This window comes from Zingiber officinale, chromosome 4A (genome assembly GCF_018446385.1).
Source record: "Zingiber officinale cultivar Zhangliang chromosome 4A, Zo_v1.1, whole genome shotgun sequence".
In the NCBI taxonomy this organism is placed as follows: Eukaryota; Viridiplantae; Streptophyta; class Magnoliopsida; order Zingiberales; family Zingiberaceae; genus Zingiber; species Zingiber officinale.
Window position 1 is genome coordinate 3,276,509 of NC_055992.1, and position 15,946 is coordinate 3,292,454.

At 38.7% G+C, this 15,946-nt stretch overlaps 3 protein-coding genes across 5 annotated transcripts; 2 read left to right on the top strand and 1 right to left on the bottom strand.

Moving 5' to 3' along the window:
• Positions 1-570: 570 nt before the first annotated feature.
• On the top strand, positions 571-4,817 carry LOC121969285. The gene is made up of 2 exons (XM_042519286.1): positions 571-910; positions 3,927-4,817. Exons 1-2 carry the CDS (start codon positions 781-783, stop codon positions 4,634-4,636), a joined length of 840 nt encoding a protein of 279 aa, XP_042375220.1. The 5' UTR covers positions 571-780; the 3' UTR covers positions 4,637-4,817.
• Positions 4,818-6,899: 2,082 nt separating this feature from the next.
• On the bottom strand, positions 6,900-8,007 carry LOC121969288 (transcription factor DIVARICATA-like). The gene is made up of 2 exons (XM_042519290.1): positions 7,515-8,007; positions 6,900-7,317 (listed from the first exon to the last, which is right to left on the bottom strand). Exons 1-2 carry the CDS (start codon positions 7,895-7,897, stop codon positions 7,119-7,121), a joined length of 582 nt encoding a protein of 193 aa, XP_042375224.1. The 5' UTR covers positions 7,898-8,007; the 3' UTR covers positions 6,900-7,118.
• Positions 8,008-8,509: 502 nt separating this feature from the next.
• Positions 8,510-14,388, top strand: LOC121969286 (sorting nexin 1-like). Of its 3 annotated transcripts, none has more exons than XM_042519287.1 (11): positions 8,510-8,669; positions 8,775-8,915; positions 9,252-9,387; positions 9,751-9,884; positions 12,219-12,290; positions 12,575-12,734; positions 12,849-12,982; positions 13,092-13,160; positions 13,380-13,459; positions 13,706-13,766; positions 13,858-14,388. In XM_042519287.1, exons 1-11 carry the CDS (start codon positions 8,658-8,660, stop codon positions 14,077-14,079), a joined length of 1,221 nt encoding a protein of 406 aa, XP_042375221.1. In that variant the 5' UTR covers positions 8,510-8,657; the 3' UTR covers positions 14,080-14,388. The 3 variants fall into 3 exon arrangements, with proteins under 3 accessions (XP_042375221.1, XP_042375223.1, XP_042375222.1); XM_042519289.1 differs by having other exon boundaries at positions 12,584-12,734; XM_042519288.1 differs by having other exon boundaries at positions 8,512-8,669; positions 8,778-8,915.
• Positions 14,389-15,946: the final 1,558 nt, after the last annotated feature.

Here is a 15,946-nt window from a genome sequence, read left to right on the forward strand (position 1 = left end):
CACTGTTTGTCTTAGTAAATGGGTCTTCAATGAATCCTACTTTGGAATAAATAGCCTTTATTTTCAATAAATGAATGTCACGGCCAGTCTGCTCTGAACAATTTTTTTTTTTTTTTTGAGGAGTAATGGGAAGGTTTTCACTGTATTATAATTCTTTCCGTTTTCTTAGTTTTCGTACTATAAAAAAAACATGCATTATACTTTCGTATTTATTAAAAATACTCATTTCTTTTAAAAACAAATATGTGCTTCTCTAATCCACTCAATCATTCAAATACATTTAAAATATCGGAAAATAAATTAATTTTACAAGATTTAAAAAGCGCTATTTCTTTTAATTCTCACAAAAAATTAAATATAAGATGGAATCAATATTAAAAGGATAGGGCTCCGGGTAATGATAGTTAAGCTCTATGATAGATAATTAACATATTTAAGGTTTGATTCTCAGTTAAAAAGGCACGCGATAGTAGTCATTTTTTTATGTCCATTCAAGGGGTGAATGACCCATTCATTACCCTCTTGCTTGGCTCGATCAAGAGGGATCTCCGTGCTCCTTGGTTAGAACCTCTAAAGGGTCCAAATGATTTGAAAACGGCGTGGCCGTGCTGTCGCGAAGAAATGGGTTGACGATGAGCCGGGGAAGGCAGCCTTCGTGCATCGCGTTGACCAGATTAATGGGAAATAGGAGGATATTTTAATAACATTAAAATCCTGGGTTGTTTTGGTAAAGTAGATAAATTTTGGTTCGTGTTGATTGTCGGGAGGAGAGGCCGAGAGATGGAGAGCGCAAGGGAGTCTCGCCGGCGAAGGATCTTAGAACGCGGATCTGATCGCCTCGCCTTCATCTCCGGCCAAGCTAGATCGGTTCCCGGTTCCACCTCCGCTTCTGGAGATCCACACACCTCTGGTATGCTCCTCGCTTCTCCTGCCGCCCTCTTATTCCGCTCCTTATTTGCTCTCTTTAGGTTGATTTCTTACTTGATCAATGCGGCAAAGATTCTGGCGTGTTTCATAGCTTTCATGTGGATCGTTCTTAGGGTTCGATTAATAGGGTTCATGCGGGTTATTGAGTTGCAATTCTAGGGTTACCTTTAAATTTTCTATTCTTCAACAAATTCAAATTTTTTTTTCTTCTCTTAATGGGTCATTCTAGTCCTAAATTGGAAATTGGGATGGTTTCTGTATGTGATGATCCATTTTCAGCATCGGTCTTAGCAGAAACACCATTTCCCTATTTTTTTGTCGAGATTTTGAAGAGGCTTTGTATTCGAACAAGCCTCCCTATTTAATCACACATAGCAGCACTAAAGGAAATGGTGGTAGCTATAACTAAGGATTAGCCTGTCAGATGTTATGAGTGCCATTCGCTCAATTATATCTGAATATCAAGAGATAGAACCATGGAATACAATCGTCCAAGAAACATTTTGACTAATCTCCTGGTTGTCTCTTACTCTTAATGATTATCTCTTATTTGTGTTCTTGATTTCTTTCTCTAAACCATCAATTTTACATTGTATCAATGCTGTACGCTATGAGAGAGAAGAAGATAATCAATTGTAGCCAATGAACATAAGACCTACTGCAACACCCTATAATCTATATTCATCGTGTATTATGTGTAGCAAATATTGTACCTGAGGAACCCTAATAGTTATACATAAAGATACACTGTAAAAGGTTATAGTGGTCATTGACTGATTTGCATCTGTATATAAAGAGATAGAACCAAAGAATACAAAAATGTTCACTATCAATCATCATCTCTTATTCCTGTTCTTATTTTCTCTCTCTAAAATCTCAATATTAACACTTTCGGAAAGATAATGTATCTGGTTATTGATAACACCTAACTTTTAGAAGATTCTTTTTTTTTTTTATTGTTTTCTTAACTTTCTTTGGCATTAACCACAGGTAAGATTCATTTATATTACTAATGAAGTTGTGCATATATTTAATCTTTGGGGAGGGAAACCCATTTGGAACAATTTGAATAACCTGGACATTTGGTTTCATCTTCTAGCTTCAACTAGGAAGTAAAAGTGCTATGGCTTAAAAGAACTAATGTGAAAATATAAAAGACACTGTCCTTTTATATTGGGCAAAAATTAAAAGGGCGCCCCTTATTTTTGGAATCATCAAGATGACGCCCCACTTTAATTTTTTTTTATCAAAAGGGCGCCCTATCCCCATTTACAATTACCCAACTACCCTCCTCTATACCATTCCCATTATTATATCTCGTCTATATTTCCTTTCTAAATTTTGAACTGAGGGTGCATTGTAGTAGCTACCAGCCCGTAGCTGCTACACAGTTGTAGTAGCTACGGTTTCGTAGTTGCCACACAGTTGTAGCAGTTACGAAATCGTAGCTGCTACAACATGAATGTTAAGTAAGTTTTGAGAGGTCGTAACTTTTGACTCGGTTGAACCATGGAATGCACAATATATTTGTTATTGGGTGTAGCTCATAAGGGCCCGGTTTTAGGCTTTAAAAATGTCGTTTAAAGTCTTTTTGAAGGCTCTGAAGAATTTTAGTCCTCTTTATTAAGGTTATTTTTCATGTTGTAGTAACTATGAAATCGTAGTTTTTGTAACTATAAGCTTGTAGTTGTAGTAGCTACAAAATCTAGCTAATACAACTACAAGCTACAACTGTTGTAGTTGTAGCAGCTACGAAGTCATAGTTGCTACAACATGTGTAGTAGCTACAGTTTCGTAGTGGCCACAACGCATCCGACCGATTTAAGATTTAGGCAGGAGATATAGGCAGGATAATAATGGGAATAGTATTGAAGGATAGTTGTGTCATTTTACGCGGGGTGGGATGCCCTTTTGATAAAAATCAAAGTGGGGCGCCCCTTTGATGATTTGGAAAAAAAAAGCGCGCCTTCTTGATTTTTGCCCTTTTACATTTACTAGATAGTAAATTTTATGAACATAATTTATTGGTGGGAGTGGTTTAGAATTGATGATCCATTGGAATACTGCAGTTTTTTTTTTTTTTCTTTTTTCATTTTCTCAAGGTTTGAACAAAGCATTGTGAAAGTCCATTATGCTTCTGTAAGAATAAACTTAATAATTCCCACGATTCTATGTTTGGAAAAAATTTATGACATAAGGTGTTTGTCTGTGTTGATCAAGAAATGAATTGAAGTAGAAGGAAAATAGTTCAATGTTTTTCCGTTACTAAAAAACCAGGAACATTATCCGAGAAATCCCATGTTCTCTAAGCGCAGCGCTATTATTTTGCAAATAGTTAAAGAGAATTAGCATGGATCATCAAACCTAGGTCCCCACTTTCCAACTCTAAGGTTACTTTGCTTCATAGCTAAATTTCGTAATTGGAACCAAGACTAACTTTGATCTTACCTTTATTATGATTAATTTAAGAGTATTGCTGCTTGGGAGAATAAATTGCCTTTAACCTTTATTATAATGTGAAGCAAACAGGATTCAGTTTTTGGGGAAGGGGGAATTGGATCTAATGAAGATTTTGTATATTGTTTGAGGATATCATACTGCTTCATATATTTATCTAAGAAGTTTGATGTAGAACAATAAAAGGGAAGGGAGTTGAATTGAAAAGATTATAATTTATTTAATTTGTGTATATTTACTGCTAATGCAACAACATTTACAAGTCTGTATCCTAGCTGTTAGAGGTCAGATTCTTACTGGTGTATTGTTGAAGTCAAATGTTGTCCATATTAATGGAATACATAGCCATGAAGAAGTATATTCGAATAAATTGCAATTTATTGACCACTGAGATTTTGCTGTGCGAACATTAATAATGCGAGTATGCAATAATATTTGTCTTTCTGATATGTACTATACTTTCAAAGCATTGCTTTTAACAATCTTGCCTCTGGTCATCCATGGAGTTTGATAAGTGAAAATACCTGCAAATATTATTGTAGTTGGTCCACTCACTGAGGTCCATGCTACAAATGATCACTTATCTGGCCAAAATGGAAGCAACAACGACCACAAAAATGCAAGTGGAATGGCTGAATTGGGAGGAAATAGTGTGAGAAGCAATGAACGTCCTAAAGCTTACAAAGTGCTTGCTAGTGATATGACAAAAAATGATGATGGTGCAACTGAACCAGGAAGAAATGATCAAGTTAAGACACTCCAGACAGAGAGGGATACAATGACACCAAACACTTCTGTGTTCGAGAGTTCATCTCAACAAGTTGCATACCCAACTGTTTCCACAATGCAGGTGAAGAAGCAGATGCCCTTCTCATCAAAACAAGTTAGTCGAGGTATCTCAGCTTCTGAAAATAAGCGCTTGCTTTGTGCGGTTATCATTGCTCTTTTAGTTATCATGTCGAATCGAGGTTATACTCTCGGTGGTGGTGTTGCGAATAGTATTTTGATCTTTAGACCACTGTTCCTGGCAATACTCACTGATATAACCATCATTCTATGGTTGCTAATGACAACACAACACAAAGCTGAGAAAGAGAAAGAAAAAGTTAGAACTGGAAGAGACGAGTCTGGTTCGACGAACACCGTAGGAGATGCAGTGGATGCATTATTGGCGTTTCAGAAAGCAGCAACAGCTATTTTCATGGATTGTAGCATATGCGCTATTATCATTATTTGTGGCCTTTGTTTCTGAAATCATATTGTTTGTTTGAATTTTCTGCCAATAGGCCAACATAAGCAAGCTTGTTCAGTCTACTAAAACAGGTAGGTGTTTTGAACTTTTGAGATTATCATCAGCTACAGTCAGTGTATTTTCTTTCACATTCTACTGTTCTATTGTGGTAATAATTTCTATAAGAGATCAAGCTATGAAACCAGAAACCAAATCAATGCCTTGATACTACCATCTTAAGTTTGAACATTGTGATGCTTGTATGGTATTACCATGTCCTTTGAAAAAGTGAATCCACTGGCAGCATACAAAATATCTTCATCTTCCCAATGGCTTATCTTCAGATAGTAAAAAAAAAAAAAAAAAAACCGAGTGGATGCAACGTCAGATTGACTAATGGCTAAAAAGCAGAGGAATAACAATTAGCTGGAACTTCGAATTCAAAGTTTGAAGGTGATACATAGAAGTAGGGATGTAAATGAATTAAATGATTCATGAGTTATTCGGAATTCAATCCAGTAAAAAGTTTATTTGAGTTTGTTCGTTTATCTTTTTATTGAGTCGAGCTCGAGCTTGATTTCGAGCTCGATAGTTTTATTGAGTCGAGCTCGAGCTCAAGGATATTTGACTCATGAGCTCATGAAAATGTTCGTTTATAGGCTCACTAGCTCGAGCTCGGCTTGTTTAAAGGGTTCAAGCTCGGCTCATTTAAAGAGCTCGAGAACATGTTCATTTATAGACTCGTAAACTTGGGCTCAAGTGGCTCGTTTAAAGGGCTCGAGAACATATTTGTTTATAGGCTCATGAACTTGGGCTCGAGCTCGGCTCGATTAAAAGGCTTGCGAACATGTTCAATGATGCATTGAGTTCGGAAGTTTAATGTAATAGTTTATGATGTTCAATGAGTTTATATTATTTTAAATGTTAGGTTTGTTGAATATTTTATTCAAATAAGTTTTCAAGCTCGTTTAACAAGATTACAAAACGAGCTATAAAACGAGCCTTAAATGAGCTAAAAAATGAACAGTTAGGTTCGTTAATTATGATAACTGAGCTAATAACGAGTCGACCTCGAACTATTCGTGATCTTGATAATTCCAAAACGAGCCGAACTCGAGCCTTGTGATAAAAATTCAATTCAAGCTCGAGCTTAATATTGTTCGGATCGATTCTGCTCGTTTACATTCCTACATAGAAGACTCAAGGATTTGTCACCCTTTTTGACTCCATGTCACTCATTTTGAATTAAAGTAAGAATTTCTTTTAATTAACGGTTGATTTAAGAATGTTAGACTACTCATTTGTTATGAGTGCTTTTTAATTTATTTTAATGACATTGAGAAAGTGAGGTTTCCGATCTTAATCAGTGTCGATTAGGATGCAAATGAGTCAAGTCACTCGTAAGCCACTCACGAACAACTGATCAAAGCTCGACTCAATCTCAGAGTTGACCAAACTCGAGCCGGCTCATTTAATATTCGAGCCGAACTCGAGCCCATTTAATATTGGCTCGATAGCTCGTCGATCCTTGACTAATTTAATATTTTAATATTTAAAATAATTTTTACTTTAAAATTAAATAATAAATTAAGGATGTATTTATATATGATTAAAATGTTTCATTAGATAAATAGAGGTTAAAGATTTGAACCCAACCGATACAGCGTATTTTTTCATTTAAATTTATTGTTTCAGCTCGCAGTTTATTTTTTATTTAAATTCATTATTTCGAGCCGAGGTTGAGCCGAGCCTCCTTAGTTTTCTTTTAACACAACGCATTTGTGTTGAAAATTTTGCTAATCCTTTTGGAATATATAGATATTATTTCTGAGCAGTAAGCATAGTCTCCATCCATTTTAAAAAAATATATATAATCTTAATTAGTCTCATTGATTATTTCTGGATGACCGGTTCGATCACATAAAAATTTCCCATTAGTCATCAGGATAAATCGGGAAGCGCACACGACGGCCAGCTTAGAAGCCCAGCGTCCTTTGATTACGTCTCTCATTTGAAAAAAAAATTCTTACAAATATATCATAACTAAATTCAAATTATGAATCTATCGCGATATCATAATCCCGGAGATTAATTTCCATCATTTAAGACGACACACCAAGAGGCTTCATCTCACACGTGCGAGCCACTGAAGTGGATGGTGACTATGCTTGCATGAAAGATACCTGCCTACTTTAATTGTACATGAAGCTGGTAAACGCTTACGCCATCCAATTGTCTGCTAATAATTAAATAGGTCACTCTAATTGAATTGGTTGAACCAAAATACCGATTCTAATACCGTGGGATTCATTAAATTTTATAGATGAAACGCAGAACACGAAAAAGGAAAGGGCAAATCGTAGGCAAATTAAACTGACGAACTGACGAAGAAGAAGTTCAATTGACGACGACATAGCCATCTAATTTCCACTGGTGTATTTACACTTATCGGAACACAACTAATTTGGACTGCGTTACACGTTCAACTTTTGAATTCCTGCAGTTACGGATTGGCGATATCATGGATGCTCTTTCTCTTGCTACCCTCTCTGTTTTTCCCCCCATTGTTGTTCTGGCTCTGCCGGATGAAGAACTTCTGGGCGTGGCTGGCCACCTGCGTCGGCGTCCTCGTCTTCACCGCACACCGCGAGATGTTCCGCCAGTCTCCCTTTCCGTACTTCGCCAGTCCTTCCAAAAACAGCCTGAGCACATCCACAAGCACACACCGATCAGTACCTTTCTCCTTCTGATAATATTTGTCTTTTCCATTTGTTCATTCTTTTCGGTTGGTAGAAGCGTGGGAGAAACAAAGAGCAAACGCAATTAATCATCACTAACCGACGATCCTGTCTAGATCGCCGCCGCCGGTGAGAATTACTACGAAAATCAGCGCACTCACCGGTGCTCCTCCTCTGTCCACGGAATCCCGCGCTTCCGCTCCTCTCCCCTGCCGCGGCCTGCCTGCAGTACCCGCTGGCGCGCGCTGCCGCTTCCGTCGGATGATTCTTCGCCGTCGTCGCTCCCTTCGGCGTCCCAGCAATCGGGCACCTCAACCAGCCCCCGCTCGATCATGCGGCAGTCCTCCACCAGCGCCTGGTACCGCTCCCACGCCTCCACTGCGCTCCGCCCGGAGAGCTCCGCCGCGATCACCGACCACCGCTCCGGCGTGCCCTCGGGGTAGAGCACCAGCGCTCGCTCGAAAACCTTGTCCTCGCCCCGCGTCCACGGCCGCGGCGCTCCCAGCTGCCGCCGGAACATTGACATCAGCTCCCCTTCTCCCATCGGTTCCTCTGTTTTGCTACCGCTCCCGTGCTCCACGGTGGAGGTAACGTAGCGGAGGGCGTTGCTTCTTATTTACACACGGCCGAAACAGGGGGAGGGCGTGGGGAGGATGCGTCACCGGGCACCACGTTTCACTAGTCGGTTGGAAAGTTCGGGGGCGGATACGCTCACCGGCCGTGCAGCGCACGCGCGAGCCCACGTCGGCCGAGAGAATCTTGAGGCCGAATCCGACGGCTGACGGTGTGGGGAATGTCGGCGCTGGGCGGCGGCGGTGGGGCCCTGCGCAACGCATCTACAGCCCTTGCGATTTCATCGACCGAAAGCTTCGCTGGAACTCCATCCTGTCATACGAAACGTGTCCGTCGACCACCCGGCAGCTTCTATTGGCTACACGCTGTCACGCCGGCCCCACCACTCGATACGTGGCGCTCTTATACATCTAATTTGAGTAATTATTTAATTAAGTAACTGGTTAATTATTGTTAAAGAGACTTTTTAAAGTTCTTATCCATTTACAAACAAAATTTCTGATATTTTTTTCACAAATATATTTTTTTTATTTGGACGAAATATCTGGTCCGTCGGTTTAGCCACTTTCGTCCCTACCGAACCGGGTTCAGCCAATTGCGGGCCCGGCCCGACCCAACTAAGCGACGAATAGGTCTCTGTGTGAATCCCACAGAAATGCATTCCTTCCTCGTCCGGGATCTCGAGTACTACTTTGAAGCAGCTGGTTTTCGTCTCCGATTACGCCGAAAGCATGATTCCTCCGGTAATTTTTGTTGTTTTATTTTATTGATCTTGGATCTTGATCTTTGGAGATGTTGATTTGGGATTCGATTTGGGCTTTTTCTAAAGCGTGTGAAATTTTCTGTAGCAGGAGATCGGTCCACAGAAATCATCTTCGCAGAGCCCTAGATCGCCGTCGGGGGCTCCTTTTCTCTCTATCTCCGTCACCGATCCCGTCAAGTTGGGAAATGGCGTCCAGGCCTATATCTCTTATCGGGTCATTACCAAGGTTAAACCTCTATTTTCATGAGTTCCCCTTCTGAATAGCAGCTCCCTTTGTCTTGGATTGGGTTACTTGGGTATTGGTCTAGTTAATGAATTCGATCGTCCTTACCATACCTTTTTTTAGATTTTCAGCACATGTTATGTTCTTATACTCGCAACCGATGCCGTGATTGAAGAAGTGGGAATGCTATATCATTGATTTTTTTTTTTTTATATCTCGCAACAAAAAAAAAAAACCCTAAAAAGATGCTAATCATCTTTGTCACAGAACGCTGTTTTCGTTTTTTTAAACATATTTATATTTTTAATCTTTTCACTGTAATATGGCTATGTTTTGCAGACAAACCTACCTGAATTCCAAGGCCCTGAAAAAATTGTGATTCGCCGATACAGTGACTTTGTGTGGTTGCACGATAAACTGGCCGATAAGTATAAAGGCATATTCATCCCACCTCTTCCAGAGAAGAGTGCTGTAGGTAATATAACTGAGTCACTTCTGACATAAATAACTTCTTCATTGTATGGCATGTAGAATTGGCATGTCCATGACACAATTGTATTTTGAATTTTTTATGGAAGTGTACGAGACCTTTTGCATTTAATATGGAAAATTTTGGTTTATAATAAGTTATGTTATCTAAATTGTGAACTGAATGGCAATATTAACTTTACTTCAAATCCCCTTGCATCTACATATTATTTTTTGAGGTTTATATAAAATCTTATCCAGCGAGCAAATTTCCATTTAGGTAAAGCAGTCTTTCTACATTGCAATTAATTAATTATATGATCAGTTGGTTGCTAATATGTTTGTTGTCTGATATCCTGATAAAATCCAGAGAAATTCCGCTTCAGTGCTGAGTTTATTGAGATGAGGCGTCAGGCTTTAGACATTTTTGTGAACCGAATAGCTTCACACCCTGAACTGAAGCAAAGTGAAGACTTGAAAACCTTCCTGGAAGAAGATGAAGAGGTATGGAACTCTGTATTGTTGTATATCTTGATTGTAAATTGGAAGAAGTTTTCAGTCTTGGATATTGTAGAATATGAGGAAAGAAAATATTTTATTGCTTTGTAACCAAAAGGTCACGGGTTCGAATCCTGGAAACAACCTCTTACAAAAAGCAAGGTAAGGCTACGTACAATTTATCCTTCCCCGAGACCCCGCATGGCAGGAGCTTCGTGCACTGGGCTGCCTTTTTTTTATTCATCATGAAATAATCATTACACATATAGAGAGAGACTTATGATAAAATTCTAAAACCTAGAAGTACTAATATGAAACAGAATCCACTATACATCTTTAACACTTCTTAAATTAGAAGATAGATACTATCTAGCTTGTTACATAAACTAAAAAAGTTCATGTAAGCAGAATTTAAACGATAAACATTTCATCTGCATGCTTGCTAAACAAAACTTAAGGAGTTACTGAAGCATGCAGCCGATGCTTCCCTTGAACTTAGATTCACACAGCCAACAATGCCTTTGATCATGACACAAAGTTCTCTGTGAAGGATGAAGTGACTCTGTGAAGGATGAAGTGAAGTGAGAATGAATAAAAATCTAATGTAACTAATCGCTTGAGTGGGGTTCTTCGTGAAGTGGTATATACAACATGCGATAGACTGAGGAAAAACAAAAGCACTCATGGCTTAAGGAAAAAGGAGGGATATCAAATTCCAACCCTTTGTTTTATCTAACAAAATGAGAATATAATATTTTATTTGTTCAAATCCTTGTTGGAGATGAATAGCATGATCAATTCTTTGTTGGACATAGCAAAATAAGTATAGGACATTGGAGAAAGCCATAGGAGAAGATGAGAAGATCTGGTGGGTTAGTGAGAGTCTAAGAAGGAAAAAAGATGAACAAGAACTTTTTACCAGGCTCTTGTGACAAAAGTCGAGAGAAGCATCACTATAGGTGAGAGCTTGCTTCCTTGGCAACATTGTCTAGCAATGAGTCAATGCAAGAGGGTGCCATGCTGCTAGATATGATAGAAGATGAGGTAAAAGAACTCTCGATGTGTGAGAGAGAGGAGGATTTGGACTTTAATGGAAGTGAATGACAAAAGATCTAAGTGGTGTCCATGATCTAGGAGGCACCAACTCACAACTGTGAATGGACAACAATGGAGGTGGTGCTCTAACACCCAACATGGTGGTAAGGGACATTGTGTCTTGTCTATGCATGAGTTGCATGCAACAATGCAATTGAGCATATGCAGATGGTGAGATTCAGGAGGTTTCTTTTCTACCACAACCTGCTTCCCCAGGAAATTGATTGGGACTGCGAGTGTCAAGGGCTCATGACATTTATCTTGCCCTGGTCACATGCCCTATACAGTGGACATCTTTGAAGCACTAGAGAAGGTCAGGATCAAATTTGCTGTTGGAGGAACAGACACCAATGACCTCCCTGTGAAGGTAATTTGGGAAAAAAAATTCTAATCTTAAAAGGGTATCTCTCCTACCATATAGAATTTGAGGAAAGCAAATATTATATTGCATGCACTATAGAGTAAGTGTTGAACGAATATAAACTCATGAAAAAAATTTAAAATTTAGAAGGTACTAATGTGGAACTAAATCCACTACACCTAATACCTAATGAACCCAATACCTCTAACAGTTATAATCCTCTTCTATCCTCCATTACATTTATTAGAAACTTTGACCATTCCTTTATTACCGAATTCACTTATCGTATAAAGCATACATTTATATTTTCCATAAATTTAGACTAGTTTCATATACCTTCAATCCTTGCACCCGTCGTCTTGTTTTTTATTTTTAACCATCTTTTTTTATTAATGTCCAAGATTGAGCTACTGTATACATGGTGCATGCCCCCTGTGTTTTCAGTGAATGCCACTATTTTAGAAAAACAAAGTCGCTAATTCCATGCCATTATTGCTTCTTTCACCCTAAACTTTATAATGTTTGGCATGTTGCCATCATGTAGTCCTTCTGATATCTGTAACTATCAGCTGTTGAGAAACCCACCCATCTTTGGAACCAATCAAAAGGTTTTCTTTTTTCAGAAAATGGGTTGCCTTCTATAATTGTTACTTTCTCTGAATTTTGAATTATGCACTATAACCATCTATTCATTTAATACGCACACTGCATGTGTGCGTAATTGTGTTATTTCTCTATTTTGCTTTTATTTCTCTTTTTCTCCTACCAATGGCCAAATATTATCCATATGGGTTGCCTCTATTTGCAAATTATCCTCTTGTGTTTTTTCCTAAGTAACATTTGGTTTGGAAAGAAAATGATCAAGTGTGTGGACATGTGTGCAGGCAATGGAGAGAATAAGGTCGTTTGAGACTGGAATTTTCAAGAAGCCTGCTGATTTGTTACAAATGTTCAAGGTATCTTATTTTATCCAGAAAGACACAAATTTTGAAAGAGAATTTTTCACAATCCTTGGCTTGATGGTATATGCTTTCTTCGAACTTCTATTAATATATTTACACTCATGATTCTCTGTTTGATCAATTAATACCTTTGGTTAATTTTTTCTCTTTCCATTATTATTGGTGCTTCACTGTTTTCCCTTGTTTAGTTGTTTGGTAGATTTAGTAAAAAAAAAAAATTAGTTGCTGTTTGTCCTACTTTCTGTGTTAGTTAATTATCTAAAAGTTCCTAATTATAGGATGTACAGACAAAGGTAACTGATGTTGTCCTCGGGAAGGAAAAACCTGTTGAAGAGACTGATCCTGAGTATGAGAAGCTAAAGCACTACATCTTTGGCCTTGAAGACCATCTAACAGAGACACAAAAACAGGCTGTTCGTCTTGTAAAGCGGCACAGAGGTGATGTCTTTGAGCATTTATATTTCAGTAATCTGTCAAGTGCTACTTCTTTATTCTGTTTGAATGCCTTTAGCTGGATGTAATTGTATGCGTTGGCTAATTCTTTGATCATAGAGTTGGGTCAATCATTGTCCGAGTTTGGGAAGGCGATTAAGCTCTTAGGCGCTTGTGAAGGAGATTCTCTTGGGAAGGTGTTTGCAGAGCTTGGTTCAAAATCAGAATTATTGTCAATAAAGTTACAGAAGGAGGTGCATTGTTGAGATCACTTCAAATATTTTTTATCAGTTTTTCATCCAAACAATATGCATGCTGTTTCTGCTCAGCTGTTATGTTATGATACACTTTATCTTCTTCCAGGCACACAACCTTTTAATGAATTTTGAAGAACCATTAAAAGATTATGTGAGATGTGTACAGTCTATTAAGGTTAGTCTTTCGAGATAATCAAATGATACTTCATGTTGGACATTTGGAATCTAATCCCATACTTGTTTTTGTTGCAAAGGCCTTTATGTGAAATAGTCTCAGAAAAGATGTACTTTACCTTCCTTTTTCAATTGAAACCATGAAAATATTTAAACTGTAATGATGGCTTGTGTCCTATTCTTAATGGGAATGATTGTAATCCTTTTTTTTTTAAAGCAGGATTCTTTTTCTCATAGGGCCAATGCTTTCAGGTTGCATTGTGAACTGACTGAAACAACCAAGCTAAAGGAGATCAACTTGTATGTTTACTGAACAATGCTTCGTCTATGACCAAATTTTTTTCAAGTGGAATGTGAACTTTGCCCTCTAAATCGCTCCTCTCCTTAGTTGCCAGTTCACTATTTTTTAACTGAATTAAATAGTAAGCAATTCTGGCTTAAGAATCCCCATCTAGGTTCTATGAAATGCAACACTTGGTCAAAGTAATTTCCCCCCCTTGTTTTGTTTATATGGTGAATAGTGATGCCTGATTTGATTTTATGCAGAGAAAAATTGAACCTTATGCGCTCTGACAAAACTAGGGAAGCAGAGATCGAGTACAGAGAGGTAAAACCTATATCCTGTGCGCCTACTGAGACGACAAGCCTCTCATACATGGAACTTTAAATGGTGACCTTTCATTTGACTATTCTTGTAGCTGAAAGCAGAGAGCGAAGAAGCAACAAGAAGGTTTGAGACTATCATTAAGCGGATGAACGAAGAAATAGTCCGGTTTCAAGAACAGAAGACTGCAGAAATGGGACTGGCCTTCCATCTATTTGCTAAGGGACAAGCAAAGCTTGCTAACGATATAGCAGATGCATGGCGCAACGTCCTAACTAAGATTGAAGCTTATTCTCTTTCGTCAGGACACGACTAGTTCTAATTCTGGCTCCTGGCTCATCACGACACCGGGTTGTTTCTTAGTCAGTGGCTTGCATGAGAGACTGAGAAGAGAGTACTGGAACATTGGACTGAAGAATTCTGAAGCGCTCCGGGAGCCCTGTGGGTTTACTTGTCAATACTTGTGGACAACTGTAACAGAGTTAGTTTGCTTAATGGATAGATAATCTTCAATATCGTTTCCTTTGTCTCCTCGTCGAAACTGTTTATCTTAATCAGGACATTGTTTCTATGTGCTTCAGTGGATGTTTAAGAATGATAAATTGCATAAAGTTGCATGAATAATTACTGTATTATATATATAAATAGTTATCCTAAATCCATGAGTGATTTTTTCTGCTTACTCTATAAATATTTATTTTGTTATTTTATTTTCGAAGTAACACATTTGATTAGCCCAACTGAATGTATTAGTTTGGCTAATTTGGATCGTGCGGGTTGATTCAGCTAGTCAGCCTAAGTGAACTAAATGAGTTGATTGAGTTTGGCAATGCGGGGCTGGGTTGGTTGAACTTAGTAGGTTGGATAGATCGATTGAGGCAATTTGATTGTATGGATCAGATAAGGCGTTTAGGTTGGATAGATTGACTAAGATGGCTAAGCTTGGTCCATGGATTAGGTTGGATAATCAATTGGCTAGTCAAATTGATTAAGGCGTCGATCAAGTCAAATAAAAAGGGTGATTTGCTTTCTCCCCCCGCCAACCCGTCCTAGATGAGGAGGAAGATTTGATTGAGCCAATTGGGATGTTTGATCTGAATGTACCAATTGAGTTAATAGATCCAGATGAGTGGAAGAGACTAATTTAATTGATCAAGGTAGTCAAATTAGTTACCTCGATGAACTAGTTAGAAAGTCAAGGCTAATTGAGGCAATTAGGTTGGTTTGATTAGGCGAACCATGTAGGTGCAGCGGAGGCGGGCAAGAGGGGAATGAATTACTGAAAAACAAGAATAAATTATATCCTCCTCGGATTTTAACTAAAAAAAAATTAACAGTAAAATAACAACTATATTAAGGAGACAGAAAAAGAAACAGAAATAGAATTTAACCTGGTTACAACCAAGGAGGTTGTTAATCCAGGGCGATGAAAAGCTCCACTAGCAGAATCTCCTTTACTGTAAGCGGAAAGCCTTTTTTACATTTAGAATGCTCACTTAGTTGCTATGAATTGATTACAAGTTGGATGCTTGAGTTGTTGTGAATTCCTACCTCCAGGGGCCTTTAAATAACTTCTGGAAATCTGATCTCGAAGGTCCAAGGCGCCTCCAATAGGGGTCCAAGGCGCCTCCAAGTGGTGAGGGGATAAAACTTTATCCCCAGCTTGAAACAGTCAGTTTGACCTGTTCCAGTTTGCTTTCTTCAACTTCCGACGCTCCGTTCTTTTGGGTGATTGCGGCCAACCGGAATAGGGCTCACCCGAACCCAATTCCCGACCTTCTCCTCGAGCAGCCTTCCGTCCCGGCTTAACGTCCCTCGAACGCCGCACACACTCTTCACGCCCACCGCAGTACTCTTCTGCAGCTCTCTCGTCCTTCGGACGCACCGAGCCCATCGACTCCCTTCTCGTCCCGTCCTTCTCGCTAGCTGCGTCTTCCGCTCGACTTCCTGCGCTCCTAAGCTCCTGCACACTCAGCCACAGGGATTAAACACAAAGCAGGACCTAATCAACTTGATTGATCACATCAAAACTACCATGGAGTCTAACCAACCAATCAAACATGATAAGAGAATTTTATAATTAAATTAAAAATACTTATTCTTCACGTATTCTATTTCTAAAATTATTATTATTTATTTATTATCTATTTCATTTTATTTTTTAAAAAGAAGAGCTCGTGAGC

Bases quoted from the DNA above. Each gene is read 5' to 3' on its own strand.
- LOC121969286 (XM_042519287.1), top strand. The intron at 9,885-12,218 runs GTATGGAACTCT...ACATGTGTGCAG, and splicing joins TCCTGGAAGAAGATGAAGAG to GCAATGGAGAGAATAAGGTC. The intron at 12,735-12,848 runs GTGATGTCTTTG...CTTTGATCATAG, and splicing joins TCTTGTAAAGCGGCACAGAG to AGTTGGGTCAATCATTGTCC.
- LOC121969288 (XM_042519290.1), bottom strand. From the start codon at position 7,897: ATGGGAGAAGGGGAGCTGATGTCAATGTTCCGGCGGCAGCTGGGAGCG. The intron at 7,318-7,514 runs GTGAGTGCGCTG...GGATGTGCTCAG, and splicing joins TGGACAGAGGAGGAGCACCG to GCTGTTTTTGGAAGGACTGG.
- LOC121969285 (XM_042519286.1), top strand. From the start codon at position 781: ATGGAGAGCGCAAGGGAGTCTCGCCGGCGAAGGATCTTAGAACGCGGA. The intron at 911-3,926 runs GTATGCTCCTCG...ATATTATTGTAG, and splicing joins TGGAGATCCACACACCTCTG to TTGGTCCACTCACTGAGGTC.